The sequence below is a fragment of the Rhynchophorus ferrugineus genome, unplaced genomic scaffold, assembly GCF_030347505.1.
Source record: "Rhynchophorus ferrugineus isolate W39M unplaced genomic scaffold, kcgeb_rfMv2 rfM9, whole genome shotgun sequence".
Classification (NCBI taxonomy): domain Eukaryota; kingdom Metazoa; phylum Arthropoda; class Insecta; order Coleoptera; family Curculionidae; genus Rhynchophorus; species Rhynchophorus ferrugineus.
Window position 1 is genome coordinate 37,880,392 of NW_027472588.1, and position 16,894 is coordinate 37,897,285.

General features: G+C 35.3%; 1 protein-coding gene and 1 long non-coding RNA gene across 10 annotated transcripts in view; one reads left to right on the plus strand and one right to left on the minus strand.

Moving 5' to 3' along the window:
• Nucleotides 1-16,894, plus strand: part of mtd (TLD domain-containing protein mustard) — a 141,346-nt gene that overhangs the window by 194 nt on the left and 124,258 nt on the right. For 4 of the 9 annotated variants that reach the window (XM_076414849.1, XM_076414864.1, XM_076414851.1 and 1 more), the window contains exons 1-2: nt 381-764; nt 2,356-2,534. In XM_076414849.1, the coding sequence (XP_076270964.1) occupies nt 2,434-2,534 (101 nt within the window). In that variant the 5' untranslated portion in view covers nt 381-764; nt 2,356-2,433. Of the gene's footprint in view, nt 1-365; nt 765-2,355; nt 2,535-16,894 lie in introns of those variants that run through there. The other 5 variants (XM_076414867.1, XM_076414866.1, XM_076414846.1 and 2 more) reach the window with 5 other exon arrangements.
• LOC143202918 (uncharacterized) overlaps nt 10,755-16,894 on the minus strand; it is a 196,216-nt gene continuing 190,076 nt past the window's right edge. Inside the window, exon 2 of the long non-coding RNA XR_013007246.1 lies at nt 10,755-11,053. This is a non-coding gene — a long non-coding RNA (uncharacterized LOC143202918). The remainder of the gene's footprint in view (nt 11,054-16,894) is intronic.

Sequence of the window (16,894 nt, forward strand, 5' to 3'; positions counted from 1 at the left end):
TAATATTACTTGAAATGGAATATTTTGACTTATTTATTGTCACATTTCAATTTATGCCTATTCAGCCAGCATAATTATTGTTTATTAATGCATTTTTAAATGAGCGTTGTATTTTATTTTTAAAGAGCTAATGTAAGACAAAAAATCGAAGTCATAATATTTTCATACTATTAGGCGATGCCAGGTGGCATAGTTTCTTTAACTGGGACAAATCGGCAAAAGTGATTTTAATTAATAAATAAGTAGGGATAGGCTGTTCCTTTTCGCCGATTGTTACCTTTAAATAGGTCAACGCGATTTTCTATAGCTCACGGCAACATCGCAATTGGAGATTTCAATCGATGCAGTGTGTGCGCACGCCCAGCATACGAATCGTTCTGTCAATTTTAACAGATTTGTGTTTCCAACACTTTCAAGTTTCTAGTGCTCGTCGCCGTCTAAATATCGATTGTTTTTCACTCATTTGTGCAAATATCCGTTTGACATACATATATTTACTAATACGGTTCCAGAAAATTTAAAAACTGACATTGTTATACCGTTTACGAGGTCGCTTTAAGTCGATTAGACTACGATGTGACAAATATACAAACATTGTCGTGTTCGAATAAATTGCAATACAATTAAAGAACTATGTTTCGCCGGTAGGAAATTAATATATTTGTGTCTGTATATCGTGACGTATCGTGCGAATACAGCCAGCAAGAACGCAAATTCAGTCAGAAACGTTACATGGAACTGGCTTGAAAAGTTACGCTCAAAATGTAAGTTAAGTCAGTGTTATGTATTAGCATATTATCAACTGATGTTTATATAATGTTTTTGCACTTTTGTTAAACCGAGTACAATAGGTAATTGTTATCACAGTCCATTATGAAAACATGTCGTCGCTAAAATAAACAAGATAGCGCTCGGTACAAAGCAACACTTTTGCACTGAAATATTTAGCCTTAAAAAAAGCACCCTAATATGCTCTAAACTTATTTACGATACTGTTACCGACAGAACCACGAAAGGAGAGAGACGGTGGTATTTTTATCGTCTTCGTCTGTAGGAGGTCAAGGATCCAAGGTCAGCCAAGGGGCGGCAACCCCCCTTTTGTTCGCACCTCTCCTCCCCGTTCAACAGTCAATAGCTCTTCTATTTTTTTCTGTTTATTTTGTTTTTGTATGTGGCCGTCTTTATCAGTTGTTTTGATTTTTTTATTTGTAATAACAAAGCAGATAACGGCAGTATTAGAATGACAACAATTCACTTTGTACCAAAGCATCTCCCAGTTATCATTTGGGTTAAGTTAGTTGCTACATTTATTGTAAAAATAATAAAGTTGTTATGTTTTTATTATAAGTTGTTTATTTTTTTTAAAATGAATAAATATCTATACTTTATTTAAATCTTTAATCTTAAACTTTATTGACGGTAATCTGGTTGCAGTAGATTCTCAGTACACTCAATCCCAATTTCCTATATTTGCAAAATGCTTGTATTTTTTAAACACTACATATTGAGTAACTGGGTTTTTGTCGACACCCTTGGAATGCCTATAATTGCGAATTTTTTACAGTTTTTAGATTGCTCTTAATCTAGCATTTTAACAAATCCGTGAATATATTAATATTTTAAAATATGTAGTCTGTAGCGATATTTTAGTTTAATCACTTACGAATTCATTTAAATGCAGTTAGATTATGTTGAGTGGTTACAGTATCATCGTTATCATATCGAACTTAAGCAAGATATTTGAGGTTAAGTACTATAGGTTTCGTCACGATTGTTGATGATTCTGTTTGTTTTCATTGCCTTCTTATCTGTAAAGAAGACCTGATTATTGGATTGATCTAAACACGTCAACTTAAAAAAACACATTAAAGTCACTTTTTTATTTAGTATTATTGTCTGTGTTTAAGTATCGCAAATAGAAGTCAATTTATTTTAAAGTTATTATATGATAATATTGCCATATATGTTCAATAAGTTATTAATGTATACATAATTATGTTCGGAAAAATAATTTCATTAAATATAGGCCAGCTTATTCTTTTTTTTTAACAGGGTTGTAAGCAATTAAGAATTAGCTGGTTCAAAAATTATTATGAGATATTAATGAGTCATCAATCAATTCCGTCTACTCTTAAACTGTAGAGCAACAGTTGTTTTACCGTCAATTACATAATCGAATGAATTTGCATATTTTGGATTGTCCATTTAATAATCCACCGCATTATTTTACATTGTTCAACGACGTGCGAGACCCGGACATTTTAGTTTAATTTTTTTAATATGTTTTATTATAATTTTATTACGTTTTCGTTATACTTTAATGCCTGGAACGATTCTTTTCTGTTTGTTTTTCAGCGGTGACGTTTTACATCCAAAAAAAAGGTCCATGTTTATTTTAATCGTTGTCAGTGCTAGATTTGCGCAAACTTTATCATGTCCACCCCTTCAAATAACCAGCTAAGAGAACAACGATCGTACTCTGTAGGTGCTCGTTTGTCGTTTCGCAGTTTCTTCAAAGATGGCGCTCAAAAACAGTAAGTTTTATTTTAATGTTTTGTGGTGAAGGTACATTTATTTATTTTTATTGGTGGATTGGCGAATGCGATATGTTGTCATGGGGTGTTATTTCTTCTAATGTTCAGTAAGAATCCTATATTAGTATATTTTAACGACTGTTTTACAATCATGTCTATTTATCCAAGTTATTTTATTGAATAAAATATACTGGTCATTCTTTATAGTCCAGATCCTTATAACCGTTTAATATATTTGAGTAAGGATTCTTATTGTATTATTAGCTTAAAGTGGAAATCAACGAACAGGTAAGTTATGAGAAATCCTGCATTGTAATATTTATGTTGTATTTGGGTTTTTTGGTTTATAAATTTGAGAGTGCGTAAATAAATAAATAATAATAGAGGGTAAAATAGTCGATTTGTCATTGTTATTCTAATAACTAATTTCTATGGAGCCCCAATATGTGTATGGGGTTTATTTTGAAATAATTGAGGAAGGATTTCAACAATAAAAGTACCAACAGTTATATGTAATGTAAAATTGTCTGATATAAAACGTTATATCGTAATATTCGACTTTTCTCAATAACATAATCTTAATGTATTAGTAATTTTGTGTTGGCAGCACATATTTCTTACTTCTATTCGGGGTTTGAATCGAGTTTGTGCATTATCTTTTACACTATTAATATTATTATGCGTAATACGCGAGATATACATATTTGTTATTGTTACTCATAATGTCTAGGAAAACAATTATTAAAATATCGAAAACAATAAAATTAAGGTCACCTACAAATGACAACAAAAAGATCGGGAAGTAGTTAGACACACTGCGAATATAAAATCTGTATTTTTATACAGCCATAGTGTTGAAATATTTACATGAACTAATAGACAGCTTGTTTTTATAATGGCTCTTTTATTCATATTATGTTAAACGGCTTCTTGTCTATTTTTAACTTATATATGCGGAAATATACGGATAAACGCTATTTCAGCCCGATGGGTATAAAGTTTGAGGTGCTTTGTTTTGGTTGTTTTGGAACTTTGGCAGATCTAAGAGAAAAAGTGGAAGCAGGAATATGAAAATGACTTTAAAATACATGGTCTGTTTTTAACCAATATTTATGAATAATATATAAGGTTCTGTTAGGCTTGGTTTAAAATATGAAATGCCTTTATATTGTTATTATATGAATGAATGTTGTTTTAGTAAATAATTATTTATATATTCTCATATTGTGTGGAACATATTACGGTGGAAGCTGGATATACTTGGAGTTTAGATAAGTTTTGAGGGTTTATTTGCGGAAATTACTAAATTGTATTTCATTAAAAGTTTCGGCCATTGCTAGTTACGACTTTTTCCCATCTTTCAGACTTTATATGGATCCCATGTTAAAAAATATTCTGGTCTTGAGGCGATCTAAGAATTATCTATAAATTACTTTGGATTCTTCGCCATTAAAGTGAAGTGAACATTCTTCCTTCTGGATACCTCTAGCCATCACTGTTGGACTAATTCTACTGATTTGATCGTTTGAACTGCTTCTACCTGATGAATGTCACTGGTGCGTTAGAGATGCATCTGAAAATTTTATTCTGACAACGTTGGATTGCAACAGTATTACGTTTTCTTCCATAGTTTCATAGTTAAACACTTGTTTATATTAGAGCCACTTATTGTAGAAAGATAGTTGGAATACTCTTGTAGATTTGCGCCTTATCATTCCAAAGTACTACGTTCGAGTTAAGTAAGAAGGTATTTTAATGAAATTATTTCAGAATTGGCAAAACTACTATGCTTGATGTTAATATCTCTTAAAAAATGAGCCCTAGTGTCAGTGTATGACTTGGTGACTTAGTGATGATAATAATTGCTAGCTTTTTACAGGTCTGAAAAAGGTACTTCAATGAAACATATTTGTTTTAAATAAATAAGTAACTGTTGAAACAGAGCTTTTTCGCGAAAAAGACATATTCAAACAAAATTCACGGTAAACTTGAAAAATGTTTTTGTTAGTTAGACTGTATACTTGAATGATATATTCTATAGTATAATATGCTCTTGCCTTTTTAAATATGTTTGTATATAATACATACTATCAAGTAGACTGAATATAAAATAACATAGGTATAACATAAAATAATTGATGTTTTTTTTCTTGTCAAACTGAATATAAAATTTGAATTATTATTATTTTTTGTCCTTCGGACACTCTATGACGAAAGCCAACCTACAAATGACATATTTGAATATAACATTGACATTTATCGTTTAATGAAAACATTTTATCGGTCAGCAAGCGCTGGGATAATTTTTATCGATATATTGTTACGTTGGGAAATAGCACACCATGCGTACATATTAAAATCTATAATTCTAGCTCAAAATAATGTTTTGCAATACAGACGTAAACATACAAACTGCCCAAGTGTTTATTAAAGCCTTATTTCATACGCATACATCATTACCATTCTAGCGTTTGACGTAAATTCAAAATTATGTTATTTAAAACGTCAATATTTCCGTCAAAAGCAGTGTTTCTTAAATAAATACTTAGAGTAGTTTTTCAGTCATCATGGCCATTGTTTACGGCATACACCCGGAAGGCGATCTCCGATATATAAAGTTGGAATCAGGTTTTGCGCGTTTGGGCCACCCGAGCGCGCGACAAGCGTGACTGCAGCAGGAAATTTAAAAAATATTTGTATTTAAAGATGTATGTATAGTTTGTTCAAAGTTATTTTGTGCATACGTCATATAAATTTGTGACATCAAAACGTCGCAATGTTGCCGCGTCAACTCCGAGTTTTAGTTCAGTTAGGCTTTGACATACAAGAAAATTCTAATCTAAATAAAATAATTGAACAAAAATTTTATCAAATATAATTTATTTTAACATTATAGTACATCTAAAAACTACATACAATTATACAGCCGTAATAGTTTATAGGTTAGAGTTATAACCTCTCATTACTATTGCTTTCAAGAATTTTGCATACGTCTGACAACTGGACGACTTTGACAGGCCTATTCGTTTACGTGTTCGAACTAATCAGACAGCATTGTGTCTCTTTTTGAGAGACAGAAAATGAGAAGAAAAATATTGTCTGACTCTAAAAGGATTTTACAAATTGCGGCAGGCAGTATATTAAATATCTTGATGACGTATATACAAAAACTTTGAATTGACTATATATCATATTCTCTTCATTCAGCATCAATGAAAAATTGTCTATTTCTAGATTTAACATGAAAATATATGAAATTTACTCTTTGGAATTCTATTAACTTTTTCATCCATCAAGACAATCACTTATTTATTATTCCGTGTTGCGGATATTTCAGGCAATTAATTCTATAAGAAAAATACTGGCATTTGCTGACACAATATTATGGAGAATTTTACTTAAATTAGTATTTTAGTTTTAGTTTAATTAGGTGTACGTAATTTTGGTAATTAGAAATTGGTAAAAATCGAGATATACTCATAACTAAAGAATTAAAATAGATTCCTGTCAATGTTAAATAACATTTAGATAATATAACGCAATAACAATGGGAGAATGATAAAAATATATTGTAATAATACTTGCTTGTTTGCAATGTTGCCATATAAGCACTTAGTTCTTGATCTTTTTGGTATCATACTGTCTTGTTCTTACCTGCATGAAGTTGAAGGTACATCCTCAAACCTCTTAATTTACTTTCTTTGAAAACATATTACCTTTGTACTTACTTCCAATTCTTTTAGGAGATTCTAACGTGGGCTGGACAACTTCTGCTGCATTCAAATATTGAACTTTTCGATAAGTTAAGGTAAAGATTTGCGAATAAACACATAATTACTACTACACATAATACTTACTATTTAAATTACAATTAGAGCAATCTTGGTTAAGTAATGCTCATCCTTCTATTAGGCTCTATAATCATCCTTCTTCAGTTATTCCTTTAGTATTACGATGCTGTTTCGTCCTATCTCAATTTTATGTTTTGAATTCAACGATCTAAAGGTGGAGGTAAAGGTGATTTTGTTGTCAATGACCAAGAACAGTCCGGAGGACCAAGAAAATGAGTTAAAAGACTAATTTAAAGACAATCCAGTTTAGTCTCTCGAAGAATTTTCACACAGCTTAGCAGTTGATGAATGTATAGCACTTGCTGTGTGCAGACGTTTACATGCAATAGAAGAGACGCAAAAGTAAGAAAAGACTGCTGTATGAAATGGCTGAAAATGCCATATCGAAACTTTTCAACATGGAGGTTGCATCGCTTGTCAGACAAGAAAACATGACTTTTTGTGGAGTATTACGACTAGGGTGAAAATAATTTGTACTACGACAATCTCAAATACACGAAATCATGGGTCAGTGCAAGAGAGCCATCCACATTCTTATCGAAGAGAAACACTTATGGCCATAAAGTGTTTTGAGCAAGATGTATTGTATTACCAGCTGTTAAAACCGAATGAACTAATAAAAATCCTATCTTAAGACTAAATTAAATCATCATAAAAATGTTAAACTTTACAATATACGAGAGTGGTTCAAATATGATCAGGACAAACACTCTGACACATTTATTTACTATTGAAAAAATCTACAAAAATGTACAGTTTGTCTAGGTATTTCCCCTCACCAGTTACGCATTTTGTCCATCTATCCCGGAGTTTTTTGATACCGGTATCGTAGAATTCCTTGGGCAACTCGGACAGCCACGTGCGCACGAACTCCTCTACCTCATCGTCGGTGTTGAATCTTTGACCTCCGAGGGCTTCTTTCAGTGGTCCAAACATGTGGTAGTCGCAGGGTGATAAATCCGGACTGTAGGGGGGGGGGTTCCAGTACCTCCCACCCTAACTCCGATATTGTATCGAGCGTGAGACGCGCATGATCCTGAAGAATCGAATTTTGTGCAGGAATGCTCCTTTGTTTCGAGCGATAAGCATGTGTTCACGCGTGTTTTCAGAAGGTTAGAGTAGTATGCAGAATTAATGGTACGTTGTGTGCGCAGGAAATCGACGTACAGCAGGCCCCGCGGACCTGGTTGTCTTCACTTTGACTGGCGCCCCTTCCTCCTTCTTCCTCCACTCTTTATCGTAAGGGGCCCAGCTATCACATACTCAAACCACGACCTTCAAAACATACATGCGTGCCATGTACAGCGTTTGTCTCCATCATTTTTGAACCACCCTCGTAATAATAATGTAGTTTGTATAATAAATAAAAGTTTAAAAATATTCGGAGTTTCCTTCATTGCGATTTTAAATAATTATCATAATCACGTCATTCTACAACTTTATATTTGAAGTGAATGATAATTAATTTCCATGTGAAATAAATTATGTTAAAATTTCTATGTTTGTTGTGTTGGCCTCTTTACGGCCAATTTTACGATTTGCTATCCATCAATTGATTAAATTAATTTTAGCATACAAATCTACCATTAATCTTTATGAGTTTATCTATTAAAAACCGGTTAGATAAATTACTAATTGTTAATTCGAATTAAATTGCTATTAATTATTTTATCGGTCTGATCACGCTAGAAAACCGAGAAGGTTATATAATCCTATATAATCGTCGATAAGTTAATTTAATATCCATAAACGCAATAATTATAAGTAGCAATGTTTAAATTCCTTTTTCTGTTTCTGATCAATCATTGCTTCTGCCTGTTTAGGCTGAAGCATGTCCCGGAATGCTTTAAAGTTGCACAAATAATTATGCTCAAAAAACCTGACAAACCTGCAGAACAAGTCGAATCTTACAGGCCTATTTCGCTACTACCTGCAATATCAAAGCTATTTGAGAAACTGATATGTAAACATGTTAAACATTTGGCAAAAATACCAGATTTTCAGTTTGGTTTTCGAAATCACCATTCATCAATCGATCAAGTGCATAGACTAACTACGGCTATTGAAAGAGCGTTTGAAGAAAAGAAATACTGCCCTGCAATATTCCTGGATGTCTTACAAGTTTTTGATCGGGTTTGGCATTTAGGATTAATCTGTAAGATGAGTAAATTGTTACCGCGTAACTATTGTCAATTGCTGGAGTCATATTAATCCCGAAAAAAATTTAGAGTATCGCACGAAATGCAATGATCAATCAATAGTCCGTTGATGCACGTTTGGGCGTGGATTAAAATGAAAGGATAGTGCCGTGTAAAGATCGGACTTTTAATGGTCACAGATTGTTGTCTTCTTCCAGATGGTCCCACTCTAACTTTACCAAATTGTTAATTTTTGTATCTATTAATGTGTTTATACCCTTACTGTTCACTGTCATTCGGTATAGATGCCCGTGGTGGGCGGAGTCCTTGATCAGTCTGTCAGCTTGTTCGTTGCCGGAAGCCAAATCATGGATATAATGACGCTGGTACTTTTGGCCAGTGGATGTGTCTGTATGGGTCAGCTAGAATGTCCAGTGTGTGTGTTGAGGATTGGAAGAAGAGGTATTCGTGAGAGTGCTGTGCATGGCAAACAGTTCGGCCGACAGAATGGAGGTATACATAGGGCTGAGCTGTATACGGCTACTCCCACACGCGTATATGACTTGTAAACTTGATCTCTCCGTACACGGTCTGGTGAAGTCGGAGGAAATGCTGTTGAATAACTGATTTAGGAAGGTTGTCCATGGTGTTCTTGGGAATGTGGTTGTATTGACCATTGCAGGAAATAAGGGTAAGTTAAGGGTTTGGATGGAGTTAAGTTCTCTACTACTGCAAAATTCCTAGATGAATGCGATTATTCTTGTTGTCGGCGACATAGGTCCATATAGTGATCCAGAGTTGGATGGGTGCTGGCTTTTTCCAGAAGAGGTTCCATTCGGCGATATTTCAACTTTTCTATTGATGTAAAGCATTGGAGGCTTGCTATAGGGCTAGACCGAAACGCACCTAAAGCCATTTAGCTCTGATTATGTGTTTGATGATTGATATGATATGATTATATGTCTTATATGTTTCGAGGATTCGTGATCTTTTCATGTAAAGGTTGAACTCATAATAAGTGCTAGAATTCTGATTGATGGCTGAACTGGGATACGTTGTGCTCCGGATCCTACAGAAATGTATGCATTATTGATGATTTTGAGGCAGATATATTTAAATCACACCGAAGTTACAATTTGAAATCAAGTGAACGCATTCTTTAATTTTGTTATTGACTTCAGCCAGTGCTAAAGTATATCTTCCAGTAAGAAGATAAGCAGAATAGCATGACATCGTCGGCGGATAGTTTAATTGCAACTCCTGTGTTAACATTACCGAAGATGGAATTAATTGTAATGTTGAAAATTACTCTACTCTTATGTTACTCTGTCAAAAACGTTTTTCCACTAATTGTCTTATGCTAAATATATGGTCTTATGTTTCTTCCCTTTTGGCAATTCTGCTAGCGACTTATCCCTTCATCGCTGTACTCTCTCTAATTATTAATTATTACAGTCTCTTTTATCTATCTTCTTGTGTATGGAAATTAGTATTAACAACGGTTTTATAGTTTTTTCGGTTATTTATCGGTGTGTTTATTTTCTACTTGTTTTTACTTTTCAATCAATTCAGACTCTTGTATGGACATCTTTGTAAACCATTATTTTTAAAAGAACAGATTTACTTAATACGTTTAATGTTATAGTATGAGTTCTCATAACTTTCAAACCTTTCTTTATATAGAATAAAAATCAAAGCCCTATGTTCGAAAGAACAAAGGATTTGTTCCGGTAAAAGGTTAATAAATCGATACAGTATCCGAACTTTACTTCCATGCCCATAAATCAATCTCAATTCATCGCGAACGATCTCTCCTTTTTGGACTCTGTGAGTAAATAAAATTCTCGATAAGGTCGTTGGAACCAGTTCGCCAAAAGAAAAAACAACGCCGTCCTACCTTGTGCCTGAAAAATTGAAAAAGTCGAAAATTAATTTTTCGCCGGTGCGCCTGTCTGTGTGTCGGAAAGGTCGACGAAACGATCTTCGTTACGCCCGTCTGTTGTACTTTTTGAAGACAACAGTAAAACAACAGTATCGTGCGTGCGGATTGGTCAAGAATGCGAATTTCCTGCGAATTTATTTTAATAACTGACTTCAAAAAAGAGGACGTTCTACGTTCGACTGTTTTTTTAATGTATGTTCACCGACTTCTTCGTCAATTATGGACCGTTTTTTAAAATTCGTTTTCTATTCGAAAGAGTGCACTTCCGAGGTGGTTCCATTGTAACTTTAGGGTATGTTGATATGACTCGGTGAATGGAGGTAAAACGAAATGAAACAATCATGGTTTACATTTTGTGATCGTTATTTATTGAAGTTATATAAGAAAGTGGAAATTACAAGTAGTTAGAGAGTTCAGACAACACGCGGAGGTCGTGGGTTCGATTCCCAGCGGAGGCAATAGGTCTTTGTTGTAATTCTAGTTCAGTTAGGACATTTGTCAAATCACCTACACTGGGTAGCGGACACCGGGGCCTGAAGCGTTCCTTATTTTCAATAATTATTTCTCTATTTCTAATTTTTCCCATAACTGCATGTACATAATAATCGTTGTAATAACTAAATAACAATAATCAAAAACATTATTTAACCTATCTACTACGCTTATATTCTACTATATACATACAATTTAGCTTAATACTGAGCTAAACTTATTTATCTATTTGCACTATTATTTTTTATATATTTTAAAGTCTCCTTATTACCAAGGAGGGTTTATCTGGATTATATCTACAGTTTAACGTGGGCTCCAAACCACGGTCCTCGACATTAAACCTACCGACTGGCGTGTGACCAACTTAGAAATCATCCCAGAAGACATCCGGTCTTATCCAGCCTGGTTACTGGCGTGACCGGGATCATTTCCCCTTCCTGTCGGATTTTACACCCTGGCCTAGGACAATCACAAACATAATTTTATGACCGTGCCCCAGCAGGAGTCGAACCCGCGACTATCGCAACAGTAGGTGGACCGTCCTGTCGTCTTTACCACTGCGCCAACCAAGCCGGAAATATTATTTTAACTACTACCAACTGATCAGTTTGAAGTCGGTGTCGAGCCCAAACAATACGAAAATAATAAAATAATTTTTACACAAAATTAAATTAGGAACAATACAAATCTAATTTGTTGCTTTAAAGTGTACATCCTTATGACCGTAGCAATTAAATTCATAAAAGATAAAATAACAATGTTCCTCGGAAAACACTCTGTATCGTATCGGTTTCTTTTCCTCCTTCAGGTGTCAGAATTATAAATCAATCCCGCCAGTTTCGGGACGTCGACCGTGTCGTACGTTTTCTGTTTTTGTTTCTGCTTTTCGTGCAGCGAACACGGCGAACGATATCTAGGACGAGGACGTTGTCCGTCGTTCGCCCAGACACATATCAGTTGTTGGTGCGATACGGTTTCAAGGACAACGCGCAAGAATTTCGACCGGCAATCGGATCAAGATCGCCGCAGATAAGATCCGTAGTGTGTCGGCGTCGATTTATGCGTATCGAAAGACACACACACACACACACACAGGAAATATACGGTTTCCACTTGCTCGTAACCTTAACGCGCTGGAAGTTTGCACTTATGTATTTTTCACGCCACATTTAATCGTCCTTTTTGGCTTTAACACGTTCGCTGCCAATAACGCGCTAGTGCGTAATATGAAACTTTCATTGGACACCAATTACGCACCAGCGCATTATATGTGCGGTGGCCTTTCTAAGCCTTATATTTAGTTCGGCATTAACAGGTCAGGTGTGTAACAGGGGTTCCCGGCCTACCATAGTAAAACACATTTTTTGCCAAAAGTTGTTTTTTTTTATTCGACATAATTCCCTTCAAGGGTCGATCAAGCGACCCTCCAACTTTTCGACACCATTTTTGTAGAATCATTTGTCCTTTTGCTTCTAAATATGTCTCAGTTTCGGCGATCACCTCTTCATTCGACGAACATTTCTTCCCAGCGAGCATGTTTTTGAGATCTGAGAACACGAAATAGTCGCTGGGGTCCAGATCTGGAGGATACGGCGGATAAAGAAGCAATTCGGAACCCAATTCATGATTCATCAAGCCAAGTTTTTGCTTCAACTGTATATTTTTCCTTCAAAAAGCAATATTTTATCAACACGCGAAATTTCTTGTTGTTGCTTCACTCAAAATGCTATAAGTCACAAACTAATGATCCGACAGCTGTCAAATTTATATTTGGAATGTTCGTCTAGTCGGCCGTAATGTGTGGCTGTCGACGCGATTGCGTACCCGAATATTTACTACTATATGTGGAAGGAATTCGCACGGGAACAGAAAACAACGGCTGAATAAAAACTTGCTTATTTCATGAGTTAAATACTACATGTGTTCTTCGACGGGAGGATGGACAGGATTACAAGGGGTAGAGGAAAGAGAAAGAGACGTCGCCGTGGTGGTCTGTTATAGCCGAGCACCGCATGATACAAATCCACCAGCGTTGCCAACCTTTGAACTTGTAGATGTAATAGTGGTGGGCTAAAGGGTTGTAGCGGTCGCTACATCACTCCCCTCCTAGTGGAGTCCCGTGGAAGATACCACCATGCAGTGCAGGTTCCTGAGCACACCCGCAATCACGCAATTAATCGCCCAGGGACTGTTTATGATATGGGGATCCAACCTTAGTCAGTCCTGTTTTGTAGTGGAAGATTGTTCGTGCGTTGATGTTCTGCATGATGGGCTTCTGTAGTCTTCGTCCATCGCGCTGGTCTCGTGGGATAAGGTCGACCAAGCGATGGTGATGGTTAATCGCGCTATCCTTCCAAGAACGTGTAGAGTGGATGCTGTTGAGCCGGTCTATCCGCTAGGCACTTCGATCACGTCGGGGTCACCAATTGTAGGAATGTGGGCATACGGGCTTGCAGGTTAAACTAAAGAAACTTCTCCCTCATCCGGACTATCAGATACTAAAATCACATGTCACTGATAGACATTTTATTGTAAACCAAAGTGATGAACATACCGAATTAAATCCCATATATTCAGGAGTTCCACAAGGTAGTGTACTGGGTCCAGTACTGTATCTTCTGTGTACCGATTATGGCTGATCTGCCCACCACAAAAATAACTACCGTGGCAACATACGCAGACGACACAGCAATCTTAGCATTCCATGAAGATCCAGTCACAGCATCAATAAACCTACAAATCCACCTGGAGCAAATACAATTATGGTTGAAGACATGGCGCATTAAAGCCAATGAAACATTTATCCTGCGTAGAAGAACATTTTCACCAGTGAATATCAATCATCGTCAACTCCCCCAAGCAGAGCATGTTAAATATCTTCGTATGCACTAGATCGACGCCTAACCTGGAAGAAGCACATACTTTCTAAACGAAAACAACTTGGACTTAAATTATATAAAATGTATTGGCTCATCGGGCGCAAATCCAAGATATCTTTAGATAACAAGGTATTGCTGTATGAGTCTATACTCAAGCCTATTTGGTCACATGGAATCCAACTATGGGTTACCGCTAGCCAATCTAATATATCAATCATTTAACGGTTCCAAAATAAAGTGTTGTGTGCCAGTGTTGATGCAAATAAAGTGATACAACGCGATTTTCCTCTTGAACCTATAACGAGTGTAATTCAATGTGTTTGTGTGAAGTACTTCGAAAAAGTGTCAGTGCATCCTAACATACTCGCTAACCAGCTAAATTTGCGACGAGATAGTGAAGTGCGTAGACTAAAACGTTTAACACCACCTGATCTGATTACTGGACATATATAGACTTTAGAATAAGATTAATTAATTAAGATAATAATTTATGCAGGAGATCGCTTAATGAAGTGATTTTCTACATGCCATGTATATATAATATAGACATAAGAAATACTTATTGCCTATAGGGCAGATTGTGGAATCACAAAGAGTAAAATAAATATCTTGCACTCCAATGTCCATTACCTTAGATAACACCAAAAAACCTACACATATATGCATATACGTATTGAACAATAATTGTGCCACTTTCCTCTATATATGAACGAATGTAATGTCTGAAATAATGAAATGTTTCCTATAGCTAAACGAGTATTTGAAATCGCTTACAACACCATTAGAAGAAAAAAAAAACACAATTAGAAACCACAAAATGCCAATGACTGGAGGAATTTAACTGCCTACTATCCGGTGTCATCAACCTTTCGTAAGTTTATTTGGGAAAAAAATGGAAAACAAATTGCTGCAGCGTCTCGTACGTCCTTCATATCATTCATTTATTACGACATCTATTCTTAATCGGGTATATGGCAAGATGCGTCGAATACCTGCCTAAAAAGATGTATTATTGCTAATTTAAACCAACCAAGACGTATAATTTTCCATCAATCCACAGTCGAAGTCAAGATTTATCGTTTTTTATCGTTGAATTTCCTGGTTAAGAATTGGGCATCGAATTTGGAGAAGAAAAATCTCATAGTGTATCTCGTTAGTTTTTGATTGATTGAGGAGCTAAAACTGTTCTTAGTATAACCACATTTTTTTATTTATTGGAAAATGTATTGACATACATTTTTTTTACTCTTTGTGTTTCCACAATCTGTCCTATTGGCAATAAGTATTTCTTATGTCTATATTGTATATACATGGCATGTAGAAAATCACTTCATTAAGCGATCTTCTGTATAAAATATTATCTTAATTAATTAGTCTTATTCTAAAGCTTATTCTAAAGTCTACATATGTCCAGTAATCAGATCAGGTGGTGTTAAACGTTTTAGTCTACGCACTTCACTATCACGTCGCATATTTGGCTGATTAGCGAGTACATTGGGATGCACTGACACTATTTCGAAGTACTTCACACAAACACGTTAAATTACACTCGTTATAGGTTCTAGAGGAATATCGCGTTGTATCACTTTATTTGAAATATAGTACGGAGCATCAACAATGGCACGCAACACTTTATTTTGGAACCGTTGAATGATGGATATATTAGATTTGCTACCGTTACCGCAGAGTTGGATTCCATATGACCAAATGGGCTTGAGGATAGACTCATACAGCAATACCTTGTTATCTAATGATAACTTGGATTTGCGCCCGATGAGGCAATACATTTGAAACAATTTAAGTCCAAGTTGTTTCCGTTTAGAGAGTATGTGTTTCTTCCAGGTTATGCGTCGATCTAAGTACAAACCAAGATATTTAACTTGTTCTGCATGGGGGAGTTGACGATGATTGATATTCACTGGTAGACATGTTCTCTATGCAGGGTAAACGTTACATGTCTTCAGCCATAATTGTATTTGCTCCAGGCGGATTTGTAGGTTTATTGATGCTGTGACTGGATCTTCATGGGATGCTAAGATTGCTATGTCGTCTGCGTATGTTGCCACAGTAGTTATTTTTGTGGTGGGTTGATCGGCCGTATACAGAAGATACAGTACTGGATCCAGTACACTACCTTGCGGAACTCCTGAATATGTGGGATTTAATTCGATATGTTCATCGCCTTGTTTTACAATAAAATGTTTATCAGTGAGATACGATTTTAGTAACTGATAGTCCGAACGAGGAAGAAATTTCTTTAGTTTAACCTGCAAGCCCGTATGCCATACTTTGTCAAAAGCCTGAGATATATCTAGAGAAGCAGCCGAACAATATCTTTTGGCATTTAGGTCAGTGTTTATTTTGTTTACAAGTCTATGCACTTGTTCTATAGTCCCATGCTTATTGCGAAAGCCAAACTGATGTTCTGGAATAATTTAACATAAAATGATATTGAAATAATAATGTTAATAGATATTAGGTCTATAAATTAATTTTAAAGGATTTGGAACACATGTACCAGTGAATCATTTAGATAGTAGAATCATTTAATGCTGCGTGAAGCTTATGACAAAGTGCCGCCCTATTCGCCGTATTCTCCAGACCTTGTCCCTTCTGATTACCACTTGTTGTACCCACATATGAATTGTGACCTATCTAAACAGCGCTTCGCTTAAAACGATAGGAAAAAATAAGTGGATAAATCGATTTGTGGATAACAGCAATCTAGACAATAATTTGAATAAAATACATTGCATCTATTTGTCACCAAAAAGCTTTAAATAAGAAAATATCCTTTAAAACTAATCTATAAGCTTATTAATAGAGGACCTAGGATTAGTTGACTAGGATCGAAGAGATAAACAAATTGACTTTCTCATATATGTCATTCATGTTACTTTTGATGATAATATTTCTTTTCATCAAAACACACTATCTTTAAAAAAATCTTGGCTTAGTAGGAAAATAGAAATACAGTATCATCTGGAGGTGGTTGATTGCAAGTATATACAAATTATATAATTCTAGCCTAAGCCATAGGAAGGTAATATACTATATG